General features: G+C 43.8%; 1 protein-coding gene across 1 annotated transcript in view; it reads left to right on the forward strand.

The window, feature by feature from the left end:
* Positions 1-11,971, forward strand: part of LOC147896335 (plant viral-response family protein) — a 35,434-nt gene extending 23,463 nt beyond the window's left edge. The window contains exon 2 of the mRNA XM_087382652.1: positions 11,257-11,971. Within this exon, the coding sequence (XP_087238778.1) occupies positions 11,257-11,767 (511 nt within the window). The 3' untranslated portion in view covers positions 11,768-11,971. The remainder of the gene's footprint in view (positions 1-11,256) is intronic.
* Positions 11,972-12,498: the final 527 nt, after the last annotated feature.

Below are 12,498 nucleotides of genomic sequence, written 5' to 3' on the forward strand. Positions count from 1 at the left end.
GTATACCATGAAAGCATAGCAATTATCAAAGAGTTCATATCCAAACCCAAAAATTCTGAATATATATGATTGGATATATTCTAGTATTACAAAGGTATATACAAAGAGTTTAAATCCAAACAAATAGACTCTCGGTCTTAAACTGATGTATGGCTGATTATGTTTTTTCTACTATACTATGTAGGTACTCCAAATAATTGGAGCTGCTTTTTTTGCACTCTTGGGGAGCTGCCATGTGTGCTCCCTAAGCAGATGTACTAGATGGGTCTTTTTACTATCCCATAGACCTGTTGGTCTCCTGTGGACATTAGTATTCTCTCTCTCTTTCTCTCTCTCTCTCTCATCCTGAACCTCCTTGAGGAGTATAGGATAGTGTGTTTGGCAGGTATGAGGACGACACTTTTAGATCTGCATTTTACTGAAACATGCAAGCTTGATGGGACTAACTATCTAATGTGAAAGTTTAAGGTGAAGACCCAACTCCTAGCAAGGAAACTATGGAGGATTATGACTGGCTTGGAAAAATCTCCATTCTCAAGCTCCATTGAAGAAAATCTCTAAATGGGAGGAGAAAGTTGCGCAAGGGCTGGTTATCATCGGCATGACGGTAGCGGACAGCGTAGTACCATTTGTTCAAATGGCAGTAACCATGTCTGAGCATGGGATATTCTTCGAGACTAGTTCGAGGCCTCATTCCAGCAGCCTCCAACAAGAGTCATAGCCTCCATAGTAAAAACGCCTCCCAAGAGAACTGTCACCAAGCAGAGAAGCGCCAGAAATGGAAATCCTACGACCAAAACTCACAACCTCCTGCTCATGGCTTATCTAAAGACCAAGATATTCTCCATGCTCGCACAAGAAGCTCTCCCAGCCAAATCCATGAGCCATTGTAGTTGCTCTTCTGCACACTCCCAAAACTCACGTATCTTCCTCCAAAGCCCTTTCAGCCTGCAAAGTGGCGACACCTCCACCATCTAGAAGCTTCCAAAGCAAAAGCTAACTTCCTTTAGTCTACGCGATTACTTGCCTGCCACAGTCCATCGCCTCTCCTTCACGTGATTATAGCAGCCTCCCCGTCGTGTGTCTATGCCTTCACACGTCGATAGCTACCTCGTAGCTTCTCCCCTACTTACAGACTCATGCCTCCTTCGTCCAAGGCACTCCCTGGCCTGTGTAGTAGCGACACCTCTCTGCCAGCCCAGAATCACTCCATGCCCTCCTTCACCTCGACATTTCCAAGGTCCTTCAGCTCCGAGAACCCGAAAGGCTCCTTGCTTATGGCTCTCCCCCCCTGCACTACGAGCCTCTCCTGCTCACCACGGAGCCCACACTCTGTCGCCCCGGAACCTCTTCCAGCAAGTCCTTTTTGCACGATGATCCTCCAGGTGCCCACGATCTCCTTCTGGAGACTGGAGTTCTCCTGCAAGTTGTCACCTTCATCTACGGCCAGCTCGTTGACTAGAAGCATCCTTTCCTCATTTACGTAGCATGCATGCATGCTTTTCTTAAAATTAGCCACATCGCCTGATGTTTCTTTTTTACCACTCCCAAGGATTCCCACAAATTCATACACCAAGGCACTTAAAGCACATATTCCAACCTTAGTCTCAAAGCACACCCTTTCACATAACCTTCCAGCAAAGCCTAAAGCTTGATTGCCACATATAACCACACATCCATGACGCCCACACTGAGTCAATGAGTGCTCCCATGTCTTTACCACAATACGGAACATCACTCATGTACACATGTAGAAGTTGAGTTTGGGGTTTTCAAAAATCTTCACACACCTTTAGCAACCCCACTCTTCTGCTGTGACATTCATGTCCAGCAGCTAAAGAAAAACATCGGCAAACCACCTGGATAAAAAACAAAGCAAGCTTGTACTCTATGTCTCTGCTTTTTTTTTCCTGGATCAAAAGGAAAACTTTGAACCCTCCATTGCCAGATATGCATAATCCACCATCCCCTTGGATCAAAAGGAATCAACAACACATCAAATTGATGTAGCCACCAGCTCCTTCCATATACCCACATCCTCACTAAGCCTCCAGGATCCCATAGCTTATCCTGCCAAGACATCACACAAGTCCACTGGCTATTAGCCATCACACTTGTATTATGAGTCTTGCTCCTCTTCTCATGAGCCACATCTTTTGAGGTCACTACCTCACACATAGATCTCATGGGAACAACCAGCTCATAATTTGTGATTAGGGACTTCTCAACATACCCTATTGCCTCAACGTTGTAAGCTACAAAACTTAATCCATCACATGAATTATCAAGATCATCGAGAAGCAAACAAACATCCTTTCCACTTGAAGAATGCTCAAACATACAAGCACTCTTTGCTATGCATCCTGTCCTCACTGATATCCTCATTTTTTGAACAATCATAAGAAGTACATATTTTCTTGTCATTACCAACCACAGGTGCAAAATCCACAAGGGTATCATCAAGTAAAGCATCTAGCTGATCATAAACCACACTATCACTACCATCCTGCTCAACATGCATACTGGTGTTTACATTCTTTTTCGAAGAGATCACATATCATCCAGTGCATTATCAAGAACACAATCCAGCTCATCCTCTGAATCACCATCATCTTGTAAACACTGAATCTTAACCTCATCATCCACATCAAAGTCTACATGCACACAATCAACACTTGCTGGCCCCACCCAAACTAAGAGTTTTAAATGTAGGTCTTTCACTTTATCAGTAATAGCCACATCAGCTTCATCTCTGTCACACATGATTGAGCTCTCATCCTCATTGCTAGTTTCACCTCTTTCTTCCTCACTTGTTGAATCTGAAACCTCAGCCTCTTCGGTATGCACAATCATAGTGTCAATCACAAACTGATTGCATTCAGCCATCATATGCACATCATCACATAACACTGGAGCATGATCATCATCTACACACACAGACTTATCCTTAGCTGCCTTTAATGGGCTCTCAACCTTTCTGCCATCTATGGCAGCAACCCCTTCACTCGGACTCTCCTCTGCCACCTCACACAGATTTGGTTGAGCAACACCCTCCTCCATAGCAACTGACAAGCCTCCATTCATACTAAGTGTAATGATCTCCAGCTCCCCTACATCATCAACTCTATATGCATCCGGTTCCTTCAACAGTGAAGACAACTGACTCTCTTCCTCTGCCTCACTCTCTGTATTTTTGTCTGTGACTGTCTCCTCAGGTTCCTCTTCCAATTCCAACCTACAGCTCATATTGTCTCCATTCTGATCAGGCTAATTACCTTTCCTTTCCCCTTATCTTCCCACTCGACTCCACTGGTAGAGAGCTTATTTAGATCTTTTACTTCCATACTGTAGTCACTTGGTCTATCATTTGTTCTCTACTGCTCAGAATAGACATCTCCTCCTGCCCTGGCTGGCTTATCATAGTGAGGGCTGATATGTCCCCACTCCCCACAATTCCAGCATTGGACATTGCTCATATAACCTGGTACTCTCCTTGCACCAGTTGAACTTCCTTCTCCTCCAGCCATAGCTTCTCTTCTATTATTATGGCATCTGCCTCTTCCTGCAGTCGCCATCCAATTTAGGCTAAGTGTTTTCATGAGCTCCACAGCTTCATGCAAATCCTTTTTCAGGGAATTATGCTGCAGAGGAACAGCCACTAGCTCTCTTTCTGCATAAGCCTTTATCATTTCTGGACTTCCAATCAAATTCCTAGGCTCTTCCTGCATGCCAAGCTGCCTCAACCTCTTGACTTTCCACTCCTTCTCCCTGGCCACTCTGAGTGCATTCTCGAAACTATCGATATTCCTCAGCTCCACCGTGAAGGCTTCAAGCCTGAAATGAAGCGGTCTCTCTTAATCATCTGAGGAGGCACCTCCGGCACAAGAGCTTCACACCATAAACTCCATAACCTCCCAAACTGAATCAGGTACTGGTCAACCTCCTGCTGCTCCTCCTGTCTCACTTTGCACAGCTCTTTCCATACTTCATTAGGGCTCCTGGATTGTGCAAACCGTGCAAGGAAAGCTGCTCTCACCAATGTATACTCCGGATTTTGATGTTGAGGATGAGTAGTCCTAAAGGTAGCAACTTGAGTCTGCAACCATGCTTTTGCATCTCCCTGCAAACAATAATTCAAGATCTGAAACAAAATCTCAGGGGTTGCCCTATCTTTCATAAGTGCTGTAAATTCCATCTTTTCCAGGAATCTCACTACGTTCTCATATGGCATCCCCCAAAACTCTGGAAAGTCCTCTGCCATCTCTCTCAGCTCTTCAACACTACAACTGACTGCACAGCTTCACACTTGTCAACTGAAGTGCACAGTCCTCCATGGAGGCACCAAAACGTGGATGGACAAAAGTAGTAGAGCCTAATCCGCCTTCACAGCCACCCTCATCCACGTTTAAAACAACCGAACAACACAATCACAAGGTAAAAGGCATTCATTCCACATCCTTGTCTCTACACATCTCCGGACACATCTCACACTCTGGTCACATTTCTTCTGGAAGCCAAACAACTCTTTAAAAAAACCAGTGGACTACACAGCCCAACATAGCTCACCATCATTGAAGCTCATCACTGTCAAGGTCCCTCGCTAAAGGTCACCCTCCTAGTCACCGAGCTCATGGCCTTTTGTCAAGATACTCAAGTGCTGCAGCTTCTCTCTTGCATCCACTTGACAGCTCTCTCTAGCATGCAAAACTCACCGAGCTCTTCCATGGCTCTTCCAACGCATGCACTAGCAATGCTTCACTTCCATCCAGCAGACCCCAGCCTGAGTGCCCTTCACGATATCCACGTCGCCATGAACCTCCAGCCACAACCAACTACTACAACCTCCTCTCCTACTGCTCACAGAGCATCCGCGATGCCTTTCTCCTTCATGTGATCATATCCAGCAACTATTTTCTTGCTCTCAGAGCACACCGAGCTCCCGTCACCCTTCTACTTCATGCAGTGATAGCTTCCTTTATGCAGCTTCTCTCCTACAACTCCTGCGCACACACACAGCTCGTTGCCCAAGGTCCTCCGATTCCCTAGCCTTCATAGTATAGATGCCCAAAGCCCTATGTAGAAGCTCCCGGTCAAGTAAAGGTCCGCACTTGTCATGCACCAGCCAAACCCGCCTACATTAAAAGCAAGCAACCCGTAATCATTGCATTGTGAGAAAGGGAGAGAGCAACAGTGAGAGCAAGAAACGGGAGAGAGAGAGAGCTGAAAGCTTAGTTGCAAAAATGAGTGTGAGAGTGATACAACTGAAGGAGTGAGATACGGTTTTGTCCTAGTGACAAAACCTTAGTAGTCACTAACCATAGTTAGTGGACTAACTGCGGTTAGGGGGAAAAACCTCTTAAAGAGGGAAAAGTGCCCCTAACTAGCTTATTAAATTACATTGGTCACTGCTGAATTATATCTATAATTCTAACACCCCCCTGCAGTGCCAATGTCATGTACAAGGATGATTAATCACCAAACAGATATAAGTTCAGGGCACTGCGAAATACCTCAAACTTTTCATGTGGAAGTGCTTTGGTGAAAATATCTGCAACATTGTCATGTGTGGACACAAAGATCATACTGATCTCTCCTGCATGCAACTTCTCTCTGACGTAGTGATAGTGAACCTCAATGTGCTTCGTGCGAGCATGAAACACTGGATTCTTTGCCACTGCAATGGCACTCTGACTATCAGTGAGAATTGGAGAAGGACCCTCCAATGACAGATGAAGATCAGCAAATAGACGACGCAGCCAGACACATTCAACTGTTGCTGTGAAAGCTGCCCTGTACTCAGCTTCACATGATGAGGTAGCCACTGTAGATTGTTTCTTGCTTAGCCAGGAAATGCAAGCTTTACCCAAAAAGAAACAATTGCCACTAGTGGACTGCCTAGTGTCATAATCACCAGCCCAATCTGAATCACTGTAGGCATGCATCTGCAAGTCACCCCCCTTGGGAAATAAAAAGCCAAAAGACTTCGTGCCCTGCAAATAACGGAAGATGCGCTTAACTGCCTGCCAATGCATAGTTTTTGGGCTGTGCATATACCTGCTCACTTGAGATACTGCAAACTGAATATCAGGTCTAGTGTTGCAGAGATAAATGAGGCATCCAACAGCCTGACTGTAAAATGTGGCATCAACTGATTCTCTTGCATCATGCATTGTGAGTTTCAGCCCCGGCTCCATGGGAGTGGCTATGGGCTTACAATCATGCATGTTAAATCTGTCCAAGAGTTTCTGTACATACTTGGACTGAGACATGACAGTGCCACGTCTCTCTTGAGAGAATTGGATCCCCAAATAAAAGTGAAGCAGCCCCAAATCTGACATGTCAAAGTTGGTCTGCAAATTAGCTTTGAAATCTGCAATATTATCTTCATTGGACCCTGTGAGCAGTATGTCATTGACATAAAGAATGATGACTAAAATTTTCCCCCCATCCTTCTTGATGTAGAGGGTGCTCTCAGTAGGTGCACGAGGGGCCTGTTTCAGTCCATACAAAGCTTTATTCAGCTTGCATACTTGAAGTGCATTTCCTGAAATTTCAAAGCTTGGAGGTTGTTTGACATAAACCTCTTCCAACAAGTCTCCATTTAGGAAGGCTGTTTTAATGTCCAAATGATGAACATTCCACTTAAAATGTGCAGCCATTGCAATAACAGATCGGATGGTGGTCATCCGGGATGTAGGAGCAAAAGTCTCCTCATAATCTATGCCCTTTTTCAGAGCATAGCCTTTGGCAACCAGCCTTGCCTTGTATCTGTCAATGGAGCAATCTGGCTTCCGTTTCACCTTGAAAACTCATCGTGTACCAATGGCATGTTTACCTAGTGGCAAGTCTACGACATCCCAAGTCTGATTTTTCTGAATGGACTGCAATTCATCGTGTATGACATTCATCCAATGCACATTGTCCTTTTTTCTTCGAATGTTGCAGGCTCCTCCTCATCGAGAAGAGTACCTGCATATGCTGATTCCACTGAATTAGCACCTTCCATGTGCCTTACTGCATTGCGAGTCCTGCCAGGTAATGGAGCATCAATCTTACTCTCCCTGAGAGTCTGTAACAGCCAGTTTGGGACTGTTTTTGCTGCATGTATGTCTGCAATTTCTCGCTAAACCACCTGTTCCACTGCTTGTGGAGGTGGCAAGACATCCTGTGGCTGAACTGGAGCATCGGGAGGTGGCTGTAAATCCTCATTTGCATCAGAAATATCAGCAGGGGAACCCAAGGCAATGGGTAGCAACCCCTCAAAAACATCCTCTGAAGAAGAAGGCATATGAAATTCAGCCTGAGTGTGAGCTGAATTTTCTGCAAATATCACATCTCTACTGACAATGATCTTGTGTGTAGCAAGATTGTAGAGACGGTACCCCTTGCTTTCTGCACTGTACCCAACAAATATGCACTTAATTGCCTTATCTGACAACTTATGCCGAAATTCAATTGGCACATGAGCATATGCAAGGCATCCAAAGACACGGAAATGATCCAGTGAAGGCTTTCTCCCATTCCAGACTTCATAGGGAGTTTTTGTTTTCAAAGCCGTAGTGGGAGACCGATTTAAGATGTAGTTGGCACACATTAGACCTTCAAGCCAGAATTTGTGAGGCATGTGTTTGCTTTTCAGCATACATCTGTCCATCTCCATAAGAGTTCTATTTTTCCTCTCAGCTTTGCCATTTTGCTAAGGGATTAGCCTCACTGTGAGCTGATGCACAATACCCTTGCCTTTCAGAAAAGCATCAAAATCTGCAGACAAGTATTCCCCACCTCTATCTGTGCGCAATGTCTGTATCTTGAGTCCAGATTCATTTTCAACCATGGCTGAAAAGTGTTTAAACACCATGAACACTTCTGATTTGCGCTTCAGCCCAAAGACCCAAGTGAAATTGGAGTAATCATCAATAAAAGTAACAAAGTAGAGATGACCACCCAATGATGGAGTCCTCATGGGACCACAGACATCACTGTGTATAAGCTGTAATTTTCGGACAGCTTTAACTGAACCATCCTTTTTGAAGGGGAATCTGTGCATCTTGCCTAAAATGCACCCTTCACAGGCACGTGGAGGAGGTATCTCAAGAGGTGGCAATGCATCAACCATAGAGTGCTTCTGAAGTGTCATCAAGCTGTTGTAATGCATGTGGCCATATCTGGCATGCCATAACTCTGCATTGTGCATGGCAGCAGTAGGAGTAGAAACTGCAAGAGCATGGGCTGCTCTTTTCTCAAAAAGATCAAGCTGAAAAAGCCCATGCAGTAGAGTACCAGATAATCTCAAGGCATAATCATTTTCTCTGTCTCGGACAGCACATTTGTCATCCTCAAAGATGACCTGAAATCCAGCCCTGTTAAGAGTGGACACTGAAAGGAGATTCTTGGTGATACCAGGCACATGCAAGACATCTGAAATCTGAAAACTGAGCCATCAATGGCGGTAAGTCAACTTCTCCTGTACCACGTACTGAATATGACGAGTTGTTGGCACAAGTGACTTTCTTACCAACGGGAGGTGGATGCAAGGAAGTGAAGAGACACTTCCTAGAAGTGATATGCTTGGAGGCACTGCTGTCAAAATACCAAGTATTCAATGTTTCATTGACACTGAAAGCTGATGCATCTGTGGAAGGATCATAACTACAAGTCAAAAAGGTATATGTATCATCATTACAAGTGGTTGTACTATCCCGAGCATCTGGAGCAGCCAGCCTAGAATCTGAAATGCAAGATAAAAAGGCATAATCATGTCCAACAAAGTTGGTTGCAGCATCCCCACTGTCAGATGCATGAGGAGCTGAATCTGAAACGGCCATACCGGAGCTGTTTTTCTTCTCTTTTGCAAGTCTTTTCCTGCATTCTGCAATGTGATGACCTGGCTTTTTGCAGTAATGACAAAAACCCTTCTTCTTGGGCTTACTTGCATCATTCTTAGCCTTTTGTGAAGGCTGTCCTGACCCACTGGAAGGCTGATTTACTGATGTCTTTGCCTGTCCCTTTCCTTTTGACTTGAACTTTGAGAGCATAGCTTGTTCACCTGCACGTGAAGCCAAGTTTTTCTTGGTCTGCTCTTCCTGAAGCATAAGTCCTATCAACTCATGAAAAGTGAGAGGATTTGCACCCCCCCTCAATGATAAGTTCAGCGAGGTATGAAAGTTGAGATAAGTCTCAGGAAGAGAGTTCAGAGTGGTGGTAATCATCTCTGAATCAGGAATAATCTCATCAATGTTCAATAATTGCTCTCTGAGATCCTGTAGCTTTGTGAGGTGGACTGACATGGAGTCACTCTCTTCCATATGTGTATTACTTAACTCTCTTTTCAAGAAAGATACCCTTGCATCATTCCGGGCTGCATACATGCTTTCTAAGATATCCCACGTTACCTTCGAGGTCTTACACGACCGGATATGCGGAATGATAAATCTTTTCATTGAAAGAGAGATGCATGACAAAGCTAAGGCATCCCGTGAATCCCATCTCTTTTGTTTTGGAGTGGTGGCTACAGCTGCACCAACAACCTGTCGTGCAACTGCACCCTGTGCACGACCTCTTCCACCTCCTTGCTGGGGAGGGGTATTGCTGGTCGGATCTCATCCCCATTCACATAATCCCATCAATTACGAGAAATCAGAATATTGCGTACCATAAAACTACAGTGTAATTGCAAAAGCCCCAAATTTCTTCAACACTTGCAGATTTACTGCAATGTTTGCCCAAAAATCCAACTGTGCTCCCACAAAACTGAGCCAAACAATGGTTATATGCAAAGAATGCGCCTACCAAAGAACCTTGCAAGTAGAACCCTGCTCAAAAGTCTGTACTGAAAACATCAGATGCACGAAGCAAGAAGGCCCTGCTGGTACGGTGATTGTACGACAGAAGTACGGATTACCGTATTGTACGGTATGTACGGTATGCATGTGTACGGAACAATACTGTGAACCGTATGGAATCTGATGCAGGAACTGGTACGGAACTGCCCCCGCTTATGGCTCTCCCCCCCTGCACTACGAGCCTCTCCTGCTCACCACGGAGCCCACACTCTGTCGCCCCCGAACCTCTTCCAGCAGGTCCTTTTTGCACGATGATCCTCCAGGTGCCCACGATCTCCTTTTGGAATTCTCCTGCAAGTTGTCACCTTCATCTACGTCCAGCTCGTCGACTAGAAGCATCCTGTCCTCATTTACGTAGCATGCGTGCATGCTTTTCTTAAAATTAGCCACGTCACCTCATGTTTCTTTTTTACCACTCCCATGCTTGGGCAATGACATAAGCATTGCTTTGCTTGCTAAGTATGTCTACCTTTTGTTTTTTGAAATTTTTTTGTTAGCTCATTTTTCCTCTTTTTCCTTTTCTCTTTTAGTTTAATTGTAGAAATTTGGACTTCAGAGCAACAAAAATATGAATTTGTGAGATTGGATATATTCTAGTTTTACAAAGGTATATATATACATGATGCAGTGCTCTAGGCCTTTGAACATATTGATTTTACAGTCAGCTACAATGTATGCATAGCCACTAACTTCTAAGTAGCTAATGTAGAAAATCATTTATTTGAACTCTAGGATTCCCACTGTTCTACCAAGATGCTGTACTGCTCTTCTCTAGGTCAGTACAGAGATGATACTTGGCCTTTTGTCCTGTTACAAACTCTCATTCGCTCAGAGACTGCCTGAAGGTGACTTGGCCAGTGCACGTGCAAGCTGGATGAGCTCACTTCTGATGTGCATTGTCTCCTACTCAATGTGTGTTCTGTTCTGCCACTGTCCATGTTGGCCTACTCAGCTCAGCTCAGCTCAGCTCAGCTCAGAGAGAGAGAGAGAGAATTTGGTGATTCGCCGACATAAATGCTATAGTCCTGCCTATTATCAGGCATGACATTGCAACTTTCAAAACAATGGCATCATTTCTTGTCTTTATGGGCAGATGCAAAATTTCCTCTTGGCCAATGCTTCAGTAAGCGAAAAGGCCTACTGAAGGGATTTTAGAACAGAAAGTTCAAGAATTGGTTTCCTCTATACATGTCTACCCTGCTGTTGTGGCCAATGCTAGGGTAAAAAGATTTAAGGTTTTATTCCATCTTTTGGTGTTATATTCTATGAAAAGGGAAAAATAAGTTTGGCATGATTAAATAATTGCAAAAGTATGAATGCTCTAAGGAGTGTTTTGTCCTGAGGTACCTGCACTATTCAAGTCAATGTCCTGGAGATTGTTTATCTAATGAGCTGTTCTTTTATTTTTCACCAGGTTTCTTCCTCTGCCTGATGGTGCTCTTTATGTCATTGTGGCGATGGCCTTCACTGCAGAATACCTTCTATTTAACTTCCATTCAACAAGCCATGCAGGCCTAGAGGGTCGTTATCATGAGTTGTTGGTCCTCTTGATAGGTCTTTGTATTCTGTTTGCATTACTAGGTGGAGCTTTTCCTCACAGTTTCGCTGTAGATTTGGGAAGCGGGATGATGGTGACATTGCAAGGGCTTTGGTTTTATCAGATAGCTTTTACACTTTATGGTCCGTGGATGCCAAGTGGGTGCCACTGGAAGCCTGATGGACCTGAATGTGAAACGACTGACTCAGAGATGCGGGGGCAGTCACTTGCAGATGTACAGCTTAGTTTAATAGTCTCTTCCCTTTTAGTTGTAGTAGTATTTATCTATGGGCTTGCAGCAAACTTATGTGGCCATCCAGATTTGATGTTCTTGAGTTCCAATTTCTATAAGAAAGAGTTGGAAGTCCAAAATCCTCCTGTATCATGAACAAGGTTCGAACATGTATTTTTTGCCTTCTTTTAGGTAGTTTAGTTGAGTTTCAGACAGTTTTTGCATTAAAGCAGGCTTCCCTCTTCCAGAGTGGGAAATTAGGTTTGCTATCTATATACATGCTTGTTTCATTGGGATATATGAGGGTAAAGGGAGCTCATTATGGCTCTGCGTTACAAGATCAAGAATGCTTGTTTTTAATTTCTGTTGAAAATTATCTTAGTTTATAGGAGAAATCTGTGATATAAAATAAATTGTGTAATTAATAACTTTTTAGGTGCCAAAAAAGTGTTCACATAGATACATACATAAGATGGATACATGTACCTACACATGTACATAGGTAGGTAGGTATGCATGTATGTACGTATGTTAATAAATCTATCTTTTAGTTTTTAAACTGCTTATAACTGTTGCATGATTATCATTATAGATTTTCGACACGGAGTTTTCCAGCTTTTGGAGGGAGTATAATTACTTTGGTGCGTACAGGAGACATCTTTATTTTCCTTTTTCATTTCATTACAAAACCACGATGTGGTTTAGAAATTTTTTGCATATATGAGGCTCCAAGCATCTCTTGCTTGGAATGAGATGAATCAAAATTAAACAATCATATCTTCACAAGTACTTGGAGGCTTGATGAAGAGAACACATTCTATTTGATTAGCCTTGGTCCTATATGTGAGTCCTCATCATGACTACGTGCATCCATCTCCTCTTAGGGG

Source organism: Dipteris shenzhenensis, chromosome 12 (genome assembly GCF_047967505.1).
Source record: "Dipteris shenzhenensis isolate YYH24624 ecotype China chromosome 12, Dip_SZ_1.0, whole genome shotgun sequence".
Taxonomy (NCBI): domain Eukaryota; kingdom Viridiplantae; phylum Streptophyta; class Polypodiopsida; order Gleicheniales; family Dipteridaceae; genus Dipteris; species Dipteris shenzhenensis.